This window comes from Alosa sapidissima, chromosome 5, assembly GCF_018492685.1.
Source record: "Alosa sapidissima isolate fAloSap1 chromosome 5, fAloSap1.pri, whole genome shotgun sequence".
Classification (NCBI taxonomy): Eukaryota; Metazoa; Chordata; class Actinopteri; order Clupeiformes; family Clupeidae; genus Alosa; species Alosa sapidissima.
The window spans coordinates 21,819,994-21,839,993 of record NC_055961.1 but is presented as its reverse complement, the minus strand read 5'-3'; the positions used below and the strand labels follow the sequence as shown (position 1 = coordinate 21,839,993).

The 20,000-nt window shown below is 46.8% G+C and overlaps 1 protein-coding gene across 8 annotated transcripts in view; it reads left to right on the top strand.

The window, feature by feature from the left end:
* rapgef6 (Rap guanine nucleotide exchange factor (GEF) 6) overlaps window positions 1–20,000 on the top strand; it is a 90,112-nt gene that overhangs the window by 40,324 nt on the left and 29,788 nt on the right. For all 8 annotated transcript variants that reach the window (XM_042093808.1, XM_042093804.1, XM_042093805.1 and 5 more), the window contains 9 exons: window positions 9,310–9,441; window positions 11,205–11,385; window positions 12,057–12,193; window positions 14,090–14,248; window positions 15,164–15,316; window positions 16,231–16,395; window positions 16,761–16,868; window positions 19,089–19,292; window positions 19,818–19,926. In XM_042093808.1, coding sequence (XP_041949742.1) covers window positions 9,310–9,441; window positions 11,205–11,385; window positions 12,057–12,193; window positions 14,090–14,248; window positions 15,164–15,316; window positions 16,231–16,395; window positions 16,761–16,868; window positions 19,089–19,292; window positions 19,818–19,926 — 1,348 coding nt within the window. The remainder of the gene's footprint in view (window positions 1–9,309; window positions 9,442–11,204; window positions 11,386–12,056; window positions 12,194–14,089; window positions 14,249–15,163; window positions 15,317–16,230; window positions 16,396–16,760; window positions 16,869–19,088; window positions 19,293–19,817; window positions 19,927–20,000) is intronic.

Sequence of the window (20,000 nt, the reverse complement as noted above, 5' to 3'; positions counted from 1 at the left end):
CTTGTTTTGTTTGGGTGGGTGGAGGGGGGTGGGAGGTGGAGGATGGTGGGGATCTTTCTTTCCTCTTCTTCGTCTTCTTCGCTGTAGAGGATCATTCCCTGCCTCCAACACAAGCTTGTTTTATCGTGCCCCATCAGCAATCAATTGCAGGGCTGGACGGGGGTATAATCAGGGGCTAGATTAATGGCTCTCTGAATAGTAGCAGTGGCTGTTTTTTGGTTGAGCTAGAGCTGCAGAGAAATCTCAGGGCAGGATGTGTGTGTGTGTGTTTGTGTGTAGTGTACGTGTCTTTGTGTGTGTGTGTGTGTGTGTGTGTTTATGTCTGCATGCACATGTTTTCATCTGTGTGTGTGTGTGTGTGTGTGTGTGTGTGTGTGTGTGTGCGCGCTAGTTGCCTGTGTCGGAAAAAAACAGTGCAACAGACATCACGTTGTCCCTTGTGGTGAGCGCCGGTTCATGACCTCCTTGTCTGCCCAAAGGTGAGCTGCCTCAGCACAGCAACAACGCTGAGATGCCGTCAGCTCGGCGACGTGTCATCGGCACTGCTGTGGCTGCTGCATATCACTAGGCCATGTGATGTAAGCGGTCTAAAAGCCTGGTCATCATAACAGTCTTTCAAAGACTACGGCAACGGCTGCTTTTGTGCTCAGTTCTCCAAACCATTCCAGATCTCTGACATGACCAAAATCTGTGCTTAGCTAGCTGACCTAAGAATGTCAGACTGACATCTTGTTTTTTTTAGAGAGAGAGAGAGAGAGAGACCGACAGAGAGAGAGAGCGAGACAGAGAGAGGGAGGCTTTTGTTTTGCGAAGAATGATCACTTACAGTACGATGGGGGTGTTGTGCCGTGGCCTTAATGCACGGCATATTGATTCTTATCGCCTACACTTCCTGTCCAAGATGACACTTTAGACCTCCCTGGACGGGCCAGGCTGAAAGCCCAGAGGCCCTGTTGGGCTCGTATGGAAATGTTAAAAGCAAAAGGCTAAATAATGCAGCACTTACTACACATTATTGTCCGATTTTCATCACTTTGTTGTTTGTGTGTGCATGTGCCATCGTCACACTCTCCATAGAGAGATTAGCTAAGCGCTAACAGAGGAGCAATGGCGTACGTACAATGACGTAATTGCCATACAAAGCTGTATTATTCAACGCTCATCATTGCTCCTCTGGCGAGGCAGGACTTTCTCTCTCACTCTTGCCACACTAGGTGTGCACATTGTTTGTCCAAACTCCACTTATCTCGGGTGTTCGCTGCTTTACCGATAAGTAAGATAAAAGGCTAACCCTGAAGCCTTCTGAGAGCAGTAATAGGGCTTTTAAAAAACCCATACGGTTTGGATGTCCAGCATGGTAAATGATGTGTGTGTGTGTCGGTCAGACCCTTGTGGTCTTTTGACCCTGCGGAGAGTTCTTTCTGTTTTGTTTTGTTTTGCTTTCACCAAATCTGCTCTAATTAGCCTTCATCAGCCCTAAGTGGCCGAAGGCCGTCTCCAAGGGCTCGGCCACTAGAACTGATCTCATTACACACTCACTTTAATATCCCTTGAACTTTGGGGCCCCCTTCATCAAGATTTTGGAGTTCATATCGCCACAATAGTGTGCACCCTATTCTAGCTGTTTCCATGATATTACAGCTATTGATTTTTCCACCACTGGGATATCCGTAGCAGGCCCGTCTGGATAATTTTCAAGGACATTCATAAATATGAAATGTGTCGTGGGGGAGCTGTACCCTTGCAGGCAGATACAGTTGGAATATACTCTCTCTTCTTCTTTGTCTGCTGCTCCCTTTAGTTAATTTGCCATTATTCTATTCTATTCTATTCTATTCTATTCACTGAGCCAGTGAAGCTGAGCATACCCAATGGCGGCATGGAAGTTTACATGATAACGAGTCGGCTCAAAGAGAGAAAAAGGAAGTCTGAGATGGGGTTTTGGAATGGAATGGGTGGCTGGCAGGAATGGAATGGATTTTTTTAGCCCCCCTTCCCCCCACTCCACTCCACACACACACCCCAGGATCTCCTGCTGGAAGTGGCCCACAGCTCAAAGCATCAGTTGTGGTCCAGGAAGTGTCTGAGCTGGGTGAGCGTGTCGGGGGGGTGAGTGGTGGTGTGGTGTGGAACAGGGGGCTCCAGAGCTGCACGTTTAGAGTCACCGACCCCTCAGCGGGGCAGAGCCGAGACCCTGGACTGCTTTCCTGTCGGGGGGGCCAGGCGGCCAGGCGGAGGAGCCAGCTGGTTTCCTGTTTCTCTGACGACTGCAAGCTGCATGTGGCTGACCTTGCGCCCCGCGAACAGGATGGGCTGGGCTGACTGGACTGGACTGGACCGAAGGGGTCCCGTTTTTCTCTACCTTGCGTGGAAACGGTCACGTTCCACCCAGTCTACACCTATGGTCTACACACAGCTCAAACTCAAACCAAGCTTCTGTTTGTTACATCTTTTGGAGTTTTGGGTAAATAAACAGACAGATTAGTTTCTGATGAATCGGGTTATTCATCTCTACAAGGGAGAATCACTTCCTAGCCCAGCCTTATGTAATTTGGGTCATGTAAAATTACTCATTGCATGGCATTGCATAAAATACTCACTTCCGATCAGTCAGTCTCCGTGTGCAGAGGTCAAAGGCTAACCACTGAACTGAATAATTGATTGCTGCTATAGACATTCAGGGTTTGTTACATTTCTGAAGTTCAAATAGACCTCTCTGGTAATAAAATACCAGCAATAAAGTAGAATTACGTATTAAAATGTTATTACACAAAAAATAAATCAAAATATCATTAATCATAAAATTTGCATGATTTGACAAATTAGTTTGGTTGTTTGTCAAGCAATAAGCTGCATAAAGAAAATTTGTATTTTTTAATTTTTGGGAAAACACAATTAGTCTCCATTTTCCACCTCTAGTTTTGAAGTCTACCTCTAGTCTACCTCTAGTTTTGAAACCTCTCTACTGTGAAATGTCAGCACAGTGGTCTACCTACACCTCTGTGCTGCTCCCACACAGGCCAAGTGAATGAGGCATCAGGCCTGGAAGGGGTTTGCATCTCTATCACGGTTTGCCTGCTCTCCTCTGCCTCTCTGAGAAGGCCTTCTCCAACACCTCACCACCGCAATGGACTCAGAGCACAGCACAGCCCAAGCCCAGCCCAGCCCAAGCCCACATTGGCATACAGAACAAGAGTGCTTGGTCTCTAATAGCAAAGTTATTTGTGTTATGCACACTCTCACACACACACACACACACACACACACACACAGACACACGCACGCAGACACACAGAGAGAGAGAGAGAGAGTAAACATCTGTTGTGTTTTTTTTTATCTATTGTGATGCCTCAGCTATTAAAGCATTGGGCTAAGCCTATGATTAAGCTTATATGATAGTGGAAACAATTAATCAACCCATAATTACCGTTGCCACTGCATTCTTGGAAATGCACAAATTAATATGCAAAAAAGCAGCTCAGGTTGCTACTCGGGCATCGTGTGGTCAGGTTGAAATATAGTGTTGGGCGAGTTTGGCTCGACTGTGAACGGACCCACATATCACTGCTGCTTTTCTTTCTTTCTTTCTTTCTTTCATTTCTTTCTGTCCATCCGTTTGTCTGTCCTGTCTTGTTCTGCACTGTGCTTTTACGGGCTGTCACCCCCGATGCTCCCCTCTATGTATTAGAGCCCTTGCCCAGGCCTGCTATCTTCAGCTACGCTGTGTTGCCTCTTTCTCTGGGGGAGGAGCAGTCGCGGTGCGGCTCGCACTTCATGTGTGCTGTGTGTGTTTAGTACCTCCAGGAAGATGGTCAATGTTTTTATATCACTGTTGGAAAAGCTCTTCCTGTAAGGCTGCATTTAGGCTCATGCCACATGTGTGCACAAGTGTTTGTGGTGTTTGTTAAAGCTTTAGCTAGCTGATTTTGGTGGCTCTTAAGAATGAAGTGGTGACCCTACGTGAAGGAGGGGTGTGTGTGTGTGTGTGTGTGTGTGTGTGTGTGTGTGTTCCTTCCTCTCAAAAATAAAAGATGCATGACCCAGCCAGTTGTCAGTCAGGCATAGCTGAGATCCATGGAAATAGCATTAGTGCAACCTAACAGACAAAAGGCTTTAGGCTACTTAAAGGATTAAATGTGATTTAAATAATAACATCATTACTTCTGCTATTCAACAATGTCAAATCTGCGTTGCCATGTTGACATGTTGCTATGACTCATCCATTTGTGTTGTTTCTTGTAATTGTTGTTGTTGCCAGGCACAGTGTTGTGTGATGACCTCTGCAGAACCCTGACCTTCCCCTGCACCCCAATGCCCTTAACGTCTGTTAAATTCATGAAGTGCTGAGATGCCCCTTTATGGTGCCCCTTTACGGTGGTGCCTATATATTTATATGAATGCGGCCAATCATGGACATAGTGTTGCGTTTTTTAATTGTATTGATTTAGGTCCTAGTTTATAAGATCTATATCACGTTATGTAACTGTAGGGAGTATTATTTGCTTTGATTTTTTCCGGCAGGTTAATCTTTGTGGGTAGTCCTCCCAGTCCCCCACACTCACTCTATTTCCCTCCTAATCAGACTGGAGTTATGTCAGCGCGGCTGTGAATCTTAATTAGGACCTGCTGCTGCGCTGGGTCTCCACAGACCGGGCCCAGAGACCCTCAGACTTTGAGAGAGAGACCTGAGGCTCGCACATCTGTGCAGTGGTTTAGATTCCCCTGCTCTCTTCACCTCTCCTTCTGCCTCCTTCTCTGCCTCTCTATCTCTCTCTCTCCCTCTTCCCCCCCCTCTCTCTATCTGTCCCTCTCTATCTTTCTTTCTCACCCCCCCTCTCTCTCCATGTCTCTCTCCCCCCTCTCTCTCCCTCTCCTTCTTCCTTTCCCTCTCTCTCTATCCTTCTCTCCGTCTCTTCTTCCTCTCTCTCTCTCCATCTCTCTCTTTCTCCCTCCCTCTCCATCTCTCCATCTCTCTCCATCTCTCTCTCAGTAGCTGCAGGAGTATGGCGGCTTTGCCTCTCCTGCCCCGAGTCATTTATCTCCTGCGGATCGTTACAGTTTAACGTGCCGAATGCTGGAGTGTCAGCCAGGAGCTGTGCTGATTTTTATGGCCGTTAACATAATTGGCTTGGCTTTGCATTGCGCTGTTGGGGAGGCCAGAGAGAGGCAGGGCAGGCTAGTGCTCAGGCCTCTATTGCTGGACTATGGAGATGGGATTGATAACGTAGAGCAATCTTTGTACATTTTACGTACATATATATATATATTTTTTTTTTTTTTTGGGGGGGGGGGCTTTTTCCATTTCCTGAATGTCAACAATATAATCTGTTGACAATTTAAAATGCACATAAACAGACATTTATACAAGTGGCCTCACAAAAATGGTTTTGGTTACTGTTTTATGCCCCTACTGTATGTCCTTTTTGGCTTGTGCTGTACTGTTTCATAGCGTTGCTTTCTATGGATTTGGAGGAGTGAGGTACCGTCCAATGCCTCTGTGAGGTGTTTTTGCCCTCAGATTGTGAAATTTGAAGCTGAGGATTTAGCTTACTAGTCATTAATGTCCAGAGTTGTAGAAATGTTACACTTCTGATCACCATGGCGATAGGCACCTCTGTGTGTTTTCTCATCTGGTATTGTTTACGGTCATTCATCCCCGTTGCCTTTTGTTATCGGTGTACAATCAGGCTGTGATGGCCTACTCAAATCCTGTGTCATATTACTGTGCGGATGTTGGCATGCTGTCCTAGTGCCGTTCTTCCACTATCGGACCGTCCAGTGTGCGCTGCCCGCCTCTCTGTCGGCTATTGTTGCTTTTACCGTGAATTCCTGCTGTTTTGAATTCCAGTGGGAGACCAATAGGGAAGTGTGTTAATGAAATATCCAGTGTTTGCCACAACACACATACACATTCTCACACACACACATTCTCACGAAGGCACACACACACACACACACACACACACACACACACACACACACATACACACACTCACACTCACACACACACTCAAACACACACATATATATATATATATATATATATATAAAACACACACACACGGACTATACTGTATACACACACACAACCACACACACACAGCACTGCCCTTGCTTGATGTTTAGAGGGGAAATTCCCAGAGCTCTTCTTTGTGAGCAGCGCCCTCTGTGGCTTCTGTTCACCTTTTGAACTGGATGTCAACCAGAGGAAACGCACGATCAAGAACTGGAAGTGTTCCACCTTAGTGTACACACACACACGCACACACACACACACGCACACACACGCACACACACACACACACACACACACACACACACACACACACACACACACACACACACACACACACACACACACACACATTCTCTCTTATGTTCTGCTGTATCCTCACCAGAACGTCTACAACTTCAGGAATCTTGCCTTGTTATTATCCTTGTGTTATTTTCACACTTATAGTCTATAGCCTAGATATCAGATATCAGAGAGCCTCATCTTAAATCACCCCCTATTCACTCAACGCAACGTTTGGACAACATTTGGGATTGGGGAATGAGAATGAGTATGCCCGTCACAGAGGGGAAGAGTGATTTCATTTACTGCCATTCGTATATTGGGAAATCCTCACTCACTGTCCCTCTTTCGCTGAAGTTCTTCTTGTGCACTTTATTTCTGAAGCCAAGAAGTCCCCAACTTGATCCAGAGGAGCGGTTGATGTCGAATGTTTGAGTTGGAAATGAATTCCCCTCTATCCTCGCATGGCTTGTTGAAGTGACAGATCTGTGTGGAAACCCATGGAGTTGACATTCATTTTTAATCTCGCGGCCCTAATCATTTATTCATGTGGAGCGGGGGGGACCCCCTGGCTGGCGGTGTCGGTGGGTGGGAGTGGGGCGGGCGAAGACCCTGAGTGTAATTAAGGGAACTGGATGAAAGTGTGTGTGTGTGTGTGTGTGTGTGTGTGTGTGAGAGCGCTGCAAGACTACAGCAATTAGCACAGCCTCTCTGTCACATCTAATGCTCCTAGGGGGAGACTACAGTATGTCATTAACTTCCCTATCTTGACAACAGCACACACACACTCACACACCACACCACATACAGAGGCAGACGTCATTGCATCCATGCCAGGCAGCGCAGTCGGCCTCCTGATTGACGGCCTTTACCGGAGCAGGGTGCCTCGAGCTTGGACTTGACTGACGGGGAAAGGGCGGCCAGTGCATCGATCAGATCCCCTCTTGAGATCCGCTGGCGAAATGTGTGATCCATCTTCGGTCAATATCTCTAACTGTCAATACCTCTTAGGCTTAAACCGACAGTGAGGTTACTGTTTGTACGAGTGAAAATACTCTCTTTAGTCTTTAGCACGTATGGCTAGCCCCTCCAGTAGAGGCCTTTGTTTCCCATTCAGGATTGAGATGGAGATATGGATATAATATGTTTATTATACCCCATCTAGATTGGCTTTCTCTTGCATCTGCATTAGAGGTACTGTTGGCTCTCAACAAAAGCATGACGCACAGCATGGACATTGAGACAGCACAGTTATCATTTGGAGGTGCTTTGTGTGTGTTTTTGAGAGAGTCCCGTGGACGACTGGACTGATGGAGCCGCGCTGCTCTATTATTCATATCCCCGCTCCTCCAGTCTGTGCGCGCAGCCCTCCTCTCCTCTCCTCCGTCACGTCCATCTGGGTGGAGACCCTTATGGCTGCTCCGCCGTGCTGGATGTCTGGAACGGGATCAAAGCTCCACCGGCTTTCTCTCTGGGACCCTTATAATGCTCCTCCGCTCTTAAGCTGTGTAGTGGATGTTGCCTCATGAACTTATAGGCGTGGATATTAAAGTGATATTAAAGTGGTCAACTGAGGGTTAGAATGAGGATCGCTCTGTAATAACCCCTCCCCTTTGCTCCTGGTAAGTGTGTGTGTGTGTGTGTGTGTGTGTGTGTGTGTGTGTGTGTGTTTGGGGCCAATGGGGGGCTAAGTGGCGTCGCCCATGTAGACTGAGCATATTAAATATTGCATGTTGGCATGACTACTCTGGAGGTGATGTAGGTGGCTAAGGTTTGTCTGGACGCTAGCGTTCAGGCTCTCAGACGATGCTGCCATGGATGAGGTGTGCTGCGGCGTGGGCCTTTGTCGTAGAGAGTCTCAGGTGCACTTCGGCCCGGTAAGACCTTGGCTTGCTTCCGTTTTCGCCTAAAACTATGCTTTCGTTTAGCCGTTACTTTGTGTGGACTTTGTGTAGGTGGTGTGAATGTGGCTGAGGGTGTTCCTTTGTCTCTGTGTCCAGATTGTTTTTCGGTATTGTTCCGGGATGTCCTCTGTTTTCGTTTTGTTCTGTTTTCGCTGTCTATGCTTTTCATTACGGTGCAGAATTTAGCTAAATTCTGTTCTTTCAGATAAGCAAGGCCAAGGAGCCCTCATGGTGATTTATTCGCTGCTGCTGCAGCAGAATATTTTGCTGAATTGAATATTAAAAATTGGTTGAAAACATATGGAGATTTGTATCTTACCTCCGTGTAGCTCAGAGGCAGGTTGAGTTGAGAAAAAAAGTGTTTGTGTGATTGTTTTTTCTTTTTTCTAATTGATATTTAACATGCGCTCACCTTTTTAGTCCACCTAGTTATTACTTACACTTGGTAATGGTGACGTATCAGTATTGCCCAAGACCTTTTGACATATTGTTGTTATCGCACTATAAGCTGGTATATTTCTACCTCAATGGCATTTTGCTTTCACGCATCAGTGCGTTTAAGGGTGTGTGTGTGTGTGTGTGAGTGAGTGTGTGTGTGTGTTTATGTTTTGAAGAATGTGCTCTTCAGTCCCTTGCCCTGAAGCGGCCGTGCTGTCATATTGATGGGGCCACTGTCATAACAGACGCTGCGGGGGGGGGCTGTGGGGTCGTAAAGAGGGAACCGGCGGCGTCGGCTACCGTCAGATTTACGGTGAATGAGCCGGGGGGAGGACGGTGCTGGGGCAGAGCCGCTCTCATAGGTCAGCTGTCAAACGCAAGAGCTGCGGCCTGTTCCTAGAGAGAAAGGGGGAGAGGGAGAGTGATTTCTAATATTTACAGCTGTGTTGTTGTGTGTGTGTGTGTGTGTGTGTGTGTGTGTGTCTGTATCTGTGGCTGTGTCTGTCTGTGTTGTCTGTCTGGATGGCCTTGACCGTGTGAGCCTTCTGGTTGGTCTGCTGAATGTGTGGCCTATGATGCCGTACTACAGTGAGATGTTACTGAGATTCCTGCCTGTTTCTGTCTGTCTGACTGTATGACCGTCTGACCGTCTGTCTGTCTGTCTCTCCACAGCTTCCTGGAGACCTCAACAAAATGCATCTCACAGACCACCCCCACCAGCAGATGATGCACATGGCTCCCAGCCAATCAGGGTGCAGCATCGCCAGTGACTCCGGCAGCAGCAGCCTATCGGATATCTATCAGGTAGGGCCCATCCTCCGTCAAACAAAAGCTCATAGTAAATAATTAAAATGAGGAAACATCAAAAGGCGCTGTCAGAGTCTTTTGTATTGGAAAGTGGACCAGAGGCCGACTGCAGTGACTGTGATTTGATTGTCCAGAGCAGACAGAGACTAATGTGTGTCTTGTAGAGGTGAGTGGAGCTGAAGGTCTTGGCTGTAGTCCTCTTTAATGTTCCCTGGTGGGCAGCAGACAGGAAAGGTGTCTCCCTGTTTACCTGTCTGTCTCTCTGGCTGCTGGCGTAAAAAGGAAGCTCATACCAACAACCCCCCCCCCCACACACACACACACACACACACACACACAGCCCCCGCACCCCCCTCCATCCCTTTCAGCACATCCTAAAGCTTTATATAGTACATTCGACTTGCCCTCCCATTACGTGACTGATTGATACTCTCCCACTCTCCCCTCTCTCTGTTTTTGTTGTTGTCCTATTTCAGTGTGTACATGAATATATGCAAAGACATTAAAAAATGATAAAAGGGATAGAAAACAAAACAAAACTGTCCATATCTTGAACTAATGCCGTTGAGACGGTATTTGTGCCTGCGGAACAACCTTTGTATCTTTGGCCCTGGCAGTGAGGAGATGCGGGCCTCCCTAATCTTCCCCGGGCTGTCATGATCATTTAAAATCATTACCCCTCCTACCCTGCATGCGGGGAGACAGAGAGAGAGAGAGAGAGAGAGAGAGAGACAGCAAGAGAGAGAGAGAAAGAGAGAGAGACAGAGAGAGAGAGAGAAAGAGAGACAGCAAGAGAGAGAGAGACAGCAAGAGAGAGAGAGAGAGACAGAGAGAGAGAGAGAGAGACAGAGAAAGAGAGAGAGAGCTGGAGCTGTGCTCGGCCTTATCCCACTCCTGCTGATAGGCTCCACACTTTCTCCCTCACTATCACTATCTCTCCCAGTCATTCATCTCAGGGGCTCAGCTGGTGTCTACACGCACGGCGCGCTGCGCTGCGCTGCGCTGCTCGTCTGTCTCCAGGCCCGTGAGAACACGTCTTTATCTGATGCCTGGTGCAGGGGCCCTCTGCTTTTATTAACCTGCCCTGCCGCTCTTCTCCTAATTGTCTGCCTTCAGGCAGGAAACCTGTCCCGACATTAGCCAAGAGAGCATAAAGATAAACCCTCCAAACAACAAAAAAAGTATTTTCATAATAGTCCGGTCAAATATGTGAAAGAAGGCCCCACCCCCCCCCCAAAAAACAATAGGCCCTCTCCCTTCCGTGTATTGTAGCTGGACCGCTTACCTCTGACTCTCAGGCCTTCCTGGTGGACCTGAAGGAAAACCACCGCCGCTGGTCCCTTGTAGCTCAGTAGCCAACAATCCTGTCTGCGGATTTCAGTCTACGTTGAAGTCGGCCATCGCCATTTTACGGGGCAGTGCATAAGCACGAGGGTTGGGTAGCACTGAAGGGATTGATTGATTCTGGACCGCTTGAAATTTGACCAGGGAATTTGGCATTGGAATGTGTGTATAACAAAGGCAACAGCTAGGTTTTTTCTATTTATTTATTTTTTTAAAGATCTAATTTCCCACAAGTTCTCTACCCAACAAAATGGGTTGTATATCACTGTTGAAATTTGGCAGTCAGTATGCTGCATGGAAACCTATTATGCTGCAAGAAGTTATTAAAAAAAGATAAAGAACTGAGATATTTGTGAATCTGCTGCTGCTGCAGCTGATGATGATGATGATGATGATGATGATGATGTGTCCCATAGGCCACAGAGAGCGAGATAGGAGATGTGGACCTGTCAGGGCTGCCAGAGGCCGCCGTGGACTCTGAGGAAGAGGAGGAGGAAGATGAAGACCTGGAGCGGGCAACGGACCCTCTGCTCGGTCGAGACCTGGTGCGCGAGTGTCTGGAGAAGGACCCGGCTGACCGCACCGATGACGACATCGGTGAGTCTGGCCTGCGTGGACTTATGGGAAGATGCCAAATGCCATCGGGTTCACTCGCTGCTAGTCGCTGGGCAGGTAGATGGTGGCGGGCCAGATTGCCTGTGGGTTGTTTAGGGGTCCAAAAGTGTTCACAGGTGCCCCTGCTTAAAAGAAGTCCTGTTCTGCAGCCCCACTGAGACGTGTGTGTGTGTGTGTGTGTGTGTCTGTGTCTGTGTCTGTGTCTGTGTCTGTCGGAGTGCTTCTCTGTCCGTTCACCATTAAGGTGGTCTCTGGCTGTGGAATGTAGGCTGAGGTCACCTTGTTCTAGGGCAGTGCCTGCGCTTCAGCAGAGGTCTGGAAAAAGTGTGGGAGAACTCACTGTGCCCCCACAGGTGGTGCCTGCACTTATCAGATAATAACTCATTCACCTCTCTCTCTCTCTCTCTCTCTCTCTCTCTCTCTCTCTCTCTCTCTCTCTCTCTCTCTCTCTCTCTCTCTCTCTCTCTCTCTCTCTCTTTTTTTCTTTCTCTTTTTTTCTTTCTCTTTCTCTTTCTTTCCCTCGTTCACCCTCCCCATTTCTTTCTCTTTCCCACTCCCACTCTCTCTTTCTCTTCTATTTCTCTCTTTCTCTCCCTCTCCCTTCCCTTATCTCTCTCTCTCTCTCTCTGTCCCCTGTTGCTGTCCCCATACAGAGCAGCTCCTGGAGTTCATGCACCAGCTGCCGGCGTTCGCCAACATGACCATGTCGGTGAGGAGGGAGCTCTGCACGGTCATGGTGTTTGAGGTGGTGGAGCAGGCGGCCACGGTCATCCTGCAGGACAGACAAGAGGTGAGCCAGCGTAGCACACTCAAACGAGGTGCAAACTGAGCACTAACACATACACCTTGTTGGCTCTGCTTTAGAAAATATGTGGAGTACTTACGTAGTTTGGCTGACAGAAGTAAATATATCATTACTTGATTACACTTAGAGGAAATACAATATCTTGGAAATAGTGCATAATGTAATTATACTACCATTAAATGAATATACTCAATCACTCAGTTAATCCATACATTACCCCTCGATAGGCATGTCCTCTCAAAGTGTTTTTCTCTAGAGTGTGGTGGCAGTCCATCCCATATGGATTCTACAAAGACTTCAGAAATGTTAAATGACCTCAGATGGACACTGAGCAAGATGTTAAATGAAACGTTCTCCATTTCTCAGTGTTGATTAGTGCAGTGTGTTATATGATGCTCAATCTTAGCCCTCTCTTTCACTCTGGTGCTGTGCAGAGCACTTTAAACTGTGCGTGTGTGTGTGTATGTGTGCGAGTGTGTGTGTCTGGTGTATACATGTGTGTATGTGGTATGTGTGTGTGTGTGTGTGTTTGTGTGTGTGAGAGTGTGTGTGGGGTGTATACGATACGTGCTTATGTGTGCTTGTGGCGCTCTGTGCGTTGGCGTGTGTCATCAATCATTAAGCCGGACTGCTGGGATAATGAATTAACTTACATGCCTGCCTAAAAGGGAAATCTTTTAGGAAGTGCGCACCGAAGCTGGCGTGACAGCATAATAATAAATTTAACTCCCAGACCAATTTTATTAACGCACAGGGGAGACAGCATTGCCGTCAAGAGAGTGAAGGGGAAAGAGGACCTTCATCTTATCAGTGTTAATACACCAGAATGCCATTTTGAGAGACTCACATGTTCTTTCTCTGGAGGTTCCTGTTCACTTGAGCCATTGGAGTTAATCTGGTAGTAGAGCCTTAGTGTCTCGCTAAATGTGTGATATGGATTGCGATTCGTTCATGGATTATTCATGATTGAAAAGTGGACAGTGCCGGACTGATGGAGGCAGCCGTGACATCAATGTAGCCATCTGAAGTGCTGTCTCTGTGGGGTGTGGGTAGAGGAGGGGAGTGGAGGCAGAGCTGGCTCATGTGCTCTCTGCTGTCTGTCAAATCAGTCAATCAAATGGTTATTTTTGGAGCACCTTGCGCGCAGTGGCTGACACTCAAAGTGCTTTGCAGAAGGACAGTTCTATATAGAACGATTTGAAAAGACAATGTCTGAAAAAGAAACGATAGACGATTTGAAAAAAAATGTCCTAAAATGAAGTCATAAAATAATGTGACTAAAAGAAGTATGTGAATAAAAATGAAACGGTTAATCCCTAGTGTATCTGTAAATGTCATACATAAGTAGCCTCTTGGCCAAAGAGTAAAATATACAGTATGTAACGTTATGTCCCTAAGAGGGATCACTGTTTGTGCCTTCTCTCTGGATGGGTTTGTGTTGCCAATGAGCTGAACCATGAGTCTGTGTGTGAGCTTATGTGTGCTTTAGTGCATGAATGTGAAACCGCGCCTTGATTCAGTCAATAATCAGTACTAATACTGTTAACAGTTCATCACCACTGCAATATTTGGATTTTTTTTCCGCAATATCTGCTGCATAAGCACTCTTTCCCACTGGTCTGAAATATTGCGTGAGGTTTGGTTGAATCCTGAACTAAGTTTTCACGTTGGGTAAGGTTGTATTTTGTTTATTCCACATTGCTATATAATAATAAGGGCGACTACAAATGTCTAGGGGTGAGCAGCAGGCCCTTTGAGCCTTCCTCGTCAGGCTTGACCTGACCTCTCGCTTCAGCGTGGCCGCCCAGGATAAGCCCCACACACCTGGGCTGGCCTGCGCGTCCAGCCGTCACTCATCCCTCTCTATCTCCCCCCGCGCAGCTGGACCTGTGGTACGTGATCGTGAACGGCTCGGTGGAGATCAGCCACCCCGACGGCCGGGCGGAGATCCTGTGCATGGGCAACAGCTTCGGCATCTCGCCCTCCCTGGACAAGCAGTACATGAGCGGCCTGGTCCGCACCAAAGGCGACGACTGCCAGGTGAGACGCCCTCAGGCTGGTGTGTGTGTGTGCGCGTGTGTGTAAGTGTGTAAAAAGTGTGTGTGTATATACAGTATATATTAAGTTTATTAATGTCATTACTAACCCTGTACAACCCATTTATATTAGTAATACTAATACTGCCTATTTCACAGGTAGAATATCACATCTTGACGTGTTTTTAGCATGTGCAGCCACTTACAAAATGCAAATCTAAAGAAGGAGACAATAGCTTTCTTTTCCTAACACACCAACTGTTGTATACTTCTTTCGGTTCTGCTATTCTCTGTCCTTTTGAAATGTACCTCTGCTCCTGAATGACATGATTTCATGTAGTCCGTATAATTCATGGCAATGATAATAGCAATGAACTGTGGCCACTCTTTTAGAGACACTCCCTCTCTTGGGCCGCCCTGTGTGTGAACTGCAACTGAGCTGCAGTGTGCTGTGGTTAGTTCACCATGAACCAGAACAGAGAAGAGAGACCTTCGCCTAAAATAGTGCAGGAAGACGATGTCTGTTGAACCAACAGGGTGACTTTTTATAGGTTTAGAGCGAGTTTGAGTTTGTGTGTCTGTGCATGCACAACGTGAGTGAGTGCGTGTGCGTGAGTGGGTGTGTTTCACCACTTCTCTGCCTTAAAGCTGATCTGGTCCTTCGACCCCGCGCGCAGCACTTCCCTTTGTAACATTCCGAGAAGTGCGCGCGGTCACCTCAGATAGCCAGTAGTCTCCGTTTGGATGCAGCAGAGGTGTGCACGAGAGTGGCGTCTCCTCAGGTAGCGAAACGTCTCCAGTGTCCATGTCTCGGTACTATGAGTCTGCCCTGCTGCTGTTTGAGTACCCGACGCTGGTCAGGAGCAGCGTGCTGCTTTACTACAAGTTCACTAAGTGTCCCCATGTGATTGTGGACCAGTTTGTGTGCATCGCCCAAGAGGACTACTGGCGCATCCTTAACCATGTGGAGAAGAACACGCACAAGGTGGAGGAGGAGGGCGAGATCGTCATGGTGAAGGAGCACCGCGAGCTGGACCGCAGCGGCACACGCAAGGGACATATCGTCATCAAGGTGAGGGGGGGGGGGTAAGGAGGGGGGCACGCACACACACACACACACACATACATACACAGACACACACACGTTCACACACACACACACACCAACACATACATACACACACACACATACATACACACACACACGTTCACACACACACACACACACACACACACACACACACACACACATATACACACACACGTTCACACACACACACACACACACACACACACACACATACACATACACATACACACACACACACATACACACACACACACGTTCACACACACACACACACACACACACATACACACACACACACACACACACACACACACACACGTCACCTGCCTTGTTGTTTATCTTGAGCTTTGAGCAACCCTGTGCTTTCCTCATTCTGCTGTGCTGTCCCTCATGTGACTGGTTCTCTCTGAGAGGGGCTGTTTAGGAGTAGGAGAAACTAAAGGGACCTTTTACAGAAGTACTCCTTTGTGTTAGATTGCCACACAGTGAATGGCATGTGAAATGAATTGCACATGCTTAGTTTTGGCAGTAGGGAATTTTGATGAAGTAATATATTTTTTATCTTTCATTTTCTATTGCTATGTTTTTTTATATATATATATATCAGTTCTCCCTTTTGTGGACAGTATACAGTTCTGAATTGAGTGTTGGTTTCTAATCCTGTAAGTGTCAAACAATTCTGGTTTCCTTTACAATCACTCTAGTCATGTGATGGCTGTCAGTTTCCTTAAAAAATTGCCTCTCACTAAAGATGCCCTCATAATAACACATGCTGTTCACCGAGGCCCAAGTGCAGAGTAGCTGTTGTGTGTCTGGACTGGTCTCTGTCTCTAGTATCTGTGTGTGTGTGTGTGTGTGTGTGTGGACTCATGTTGATCCCGGGTGTGTGTTCCCAGGGGACACCAGAGCGTCTGATCATGCACCTTGTGGAGGAGCCGTCGGTGGTGGACCCCACTTACATTGAGGACTTCCTGTTGACCTACCGCACCTTCCTGTCCAGCCCCATGGAGGTCGGCCGCAAGCTGCTGGAATGGTTCAAGATGGACACCCTCCGAGACACGGTATGTGTGTGTGTGTGTGTGTGTGTGTGTGTGTGTGACCATTACTTAACTAAAACTAACTGTTATTTGCTCTTTGCTTTAAATGTAAACAAAATTAATATAAACTCTGGTTATTTTCATATTTGACCTCTTGATACCAATACCCTGCTATAAGCAGTATTTGCATTCAACAGCCAACAAAAGCAGTTGATGTGTGTTTGACTATCGACCATAGAGAGGAAGTAGAAAATCAGTGATAATTTGATTTAGTCTGATCTGTATCTCAAAGTTGTTGCTCCGTCTCAGACTTTTCCCCCCAAATCCTTTTGCTTTTCTGCAATCCTCTGATGGTTAAACTCTATTCGTCTGCCGCGGTCTCTGTGCAGGTCACGAGAATAGTGCTCTTGTGGGTGAACAACCATTTCAACGACTTTGAAGGGAACCCAGAAATGACCCAGTTCCTGGAGGACTTTGAGAAGCATCTTGAAAAAGAGGTGAGTGATGAGTGGTGCTCATCATACACTCTTCAAAGAGCGCACGTGTGTGTGTGTGTGTGTGTGTGTGTGTGTGCGTGCGTGCGTGCGTGCATGCATGCGCGTGTGTCACGCTGACCTCTTTTCTGACTTCCTGTTGATGCCTGTGAAGATAACTCTTTAATGGCTCAGTGGTAGAGCATGCTGGCAGTCCCTGTTAAAGCTATCAGATAGAGGGCTCTGCAAAACACTATCAGCGTTAAGCAGCGCCAGTTACGTGATAGTAATTCTATAAATTATTATTATTATTCATTAATAAAGCCATTCATAACTAATGGTTCAGTCATTATCTAATAGTGGGACAGAAAAGAGTAAGGGCCAGATGTACTAACGCTTTTGCGCCCACTTCGGGCGTATTTGTTTCGCAATGTGCGTGTAAAATCATTGCGAGGTATGTACAAACAGGCCGCAATGATGTAAAAGCGCAAACTGCCTGTCGCGGGAGCTGAAAGTGGCAGATTGCGTTTGTCATGTCATGCATATGCATTCATGGGAGGATCCAGGGGGAAGTGTGAGTTTAGCGTAAAAAGATGGGAGGGGAAGAGTAAAGAGCGCCTAATTATGTATTCCGCGGTATGTACAAAGACTGTGCCTGAAAGCGCACGTCTATTCTGCGCCTAAATACTTCCGCCTTGTAAAAGCAGGTGTTAATCCAAATTGCAGTTCAATGCGTCAATAAGAGAACTTTTCAAAGACAACAGAATCGCTATTTAGAGCACCAGTTTTTGTGGTGAAAGTATTTGTACTACCAAAAGCAACCTCAACTTTCGTTAGCCTTTCGAATGTCTTACTTTCACTCTCACGTCATTCACTTAAACTTTCCTACTTGCTAGATTTGACCAATCTTCCATAGCCTACGTGCACAAGTAGTTGGAGTAGAACTACTGATCTTCATTATCTCCCTGCTTGTTTACATCTTGTATGGTATTATTTCATGATCGCTAAATGTTTGATTCTTTTTAATGTTGTCATCAGTTAAAACTGCGCTTGTATGTAGGTGCTGCCATTCAGTAGTGGACATTTGTAAATTGCGTTTATGGGCGGAGAAAGGCAGAGAAAGGCGCAGTTTACACTAAGGATTGAACGAATGATAAATACGACAGAAACTTGGGTCTGACAGCGTTCGTAATCTGCGGTGTGTCCATGACGTTGATAACGCTACGTTCGCAAATGTACGTACATCTGGCCCTGAGTGTTTAGTGTCAGGATAGTTACACTTGGTATTTAATTCAACGATGCTTCTATATCAAGAATAGCCAAAGGAATGCTGACCGTATGCACTATTTCTATGGGACTCCACATTGTGTGCTGTACCCATTACACCGGTCACCACCAACACCAGCTTGTCCTTGACCGTCCTGAGTGAGGGTGGGCTCAAACGTCCCGTTATTACAACTGTTAACGACGTTATTCTAGTTTTATATGAAATGCCATCTGTGATGCTGCTCTGCTCCCTGGGTGGGCTACTCCTGCTGCCTATTTCTCTCTGTCCCTGTGTGTGTGTGTGTGTGTGTGTGTGTGTGTGTGTGTGTGTGTGTGTGTGTGTGTGTGTGTGTGTGTGTGTCCACTGCCCTCTGCTCCTCGTGTGTGTGTGTGTGTCCACTGCCCTCTGCTCCTCGTGTGTGTGTGTGTGCCCACTGCCCTCTCCACCTCGTGTGTGTGTGTGTGTGTCCACTGCCCTCTGCTCCTTGTGTGTGTGTGCCCACTGCGCTATTTTCCTACATTTACATTTAGTAATTTAGCTGAGCTGTTATGCAAAGTGACTTTATGAAAAAAGGGAACAACACAGGTGCAGTTTGACTAGGACATGTTGGTGCAGCAATAAGTACCACTTGGACAGACTAGGACATGTTGGTGCAGCAATAAGTACCACTTGTACTTGCACAGATTAGAGTGAAGTGAAGTCCAGGGAAGAAGAAGAAGGTCTGTGGTCAGTGCTAGATTAAAGCTTGTCCAGTTGTGTGAGAGTGCTCACTGCTCCTAATATAGATCAAATACAGGAACATGTTATAGGTGAAACTCACGGCTCTTTGTGTCTATGTGACTATAATGGCAACATGTCAACTTAATGTAACTGTTATGGTCGTTCTAATGTGAGATCTGAGTGACTGTGTTTCTTTTGTGTGTGTGTGTGTGTGTGTGTGTGTGTGTGTGTGTGTGTGTGTGTGTGTGTGTGAGTAGAAGATGAAGGGCCACCTGCGGCTACTGAACATCGCCTGCGCTGCCAAAGCCAAGTGGCGGCAGGTGACCCTGCAGAAGCCCTCGCGCGAATCTCCGCTGCTCTTCTCCCTGCTGGGCGGCAGCGAGCGCGGCTTCGGCATCTTCGTGGAGGCCGTGGAGGAGGGCAGCAAGGCGGCCGAGGCCGGCCTCAAGCGAGGTGACCAGGTGAGGCTCCAGATATCGCCAGCAGCAGTCCTCGTCATCGCTCCACCTGCCTGCTCTCACAGCTGGTGACACTCCACCGTGTACTGTTTTACATTTGAAGAGTTTGGTCTATATCTCCGTTTTTGAAAACATTCAAAAGTCAGGCTGTTTAATTGTGTATTTCAGGTTATATCAATACAATTGCAGTTGTGTTGTTTTGATTGAGTAAAGATAAATCAAATAACAATACCCAATTACAGTTCTACTGAAATAACTTGAAAAACAAAATGTAAAGAAATGATTATGAAAATTCATTAAAGTGGTGGATATTGCGTTTTGGGACCAAACTCATTTAGTCATTTAGCTGACGCTTTCATCCAAAGCCACTTACAAAAAAGGAAACAATCAAGCTACAGTGTGACAAGGACATGTTAGTTAGCTACTTGCATAGAATCCAGTGACAGTTCTAGAAGGGGGATAGTCGAGTGTTTTCACACATGGAGGTTGATCATGCTTGCTCTGATGTGCTCTTCTTTATGGTTCTAGATAATGGAGATCAATGGGCAGAACTTTGAGAACATCTCCTATTCCAAGGCCATGGACATCCTGAGGAATAACACACACCTTTCCCTGACTGTAAAGACCAACATATTCGGTAAGGATGCGTACTCTGCACCGTAGACTAAACTGTACTACTTGAGGATGTTTGTTATGAGTGGTGAGTTGAGT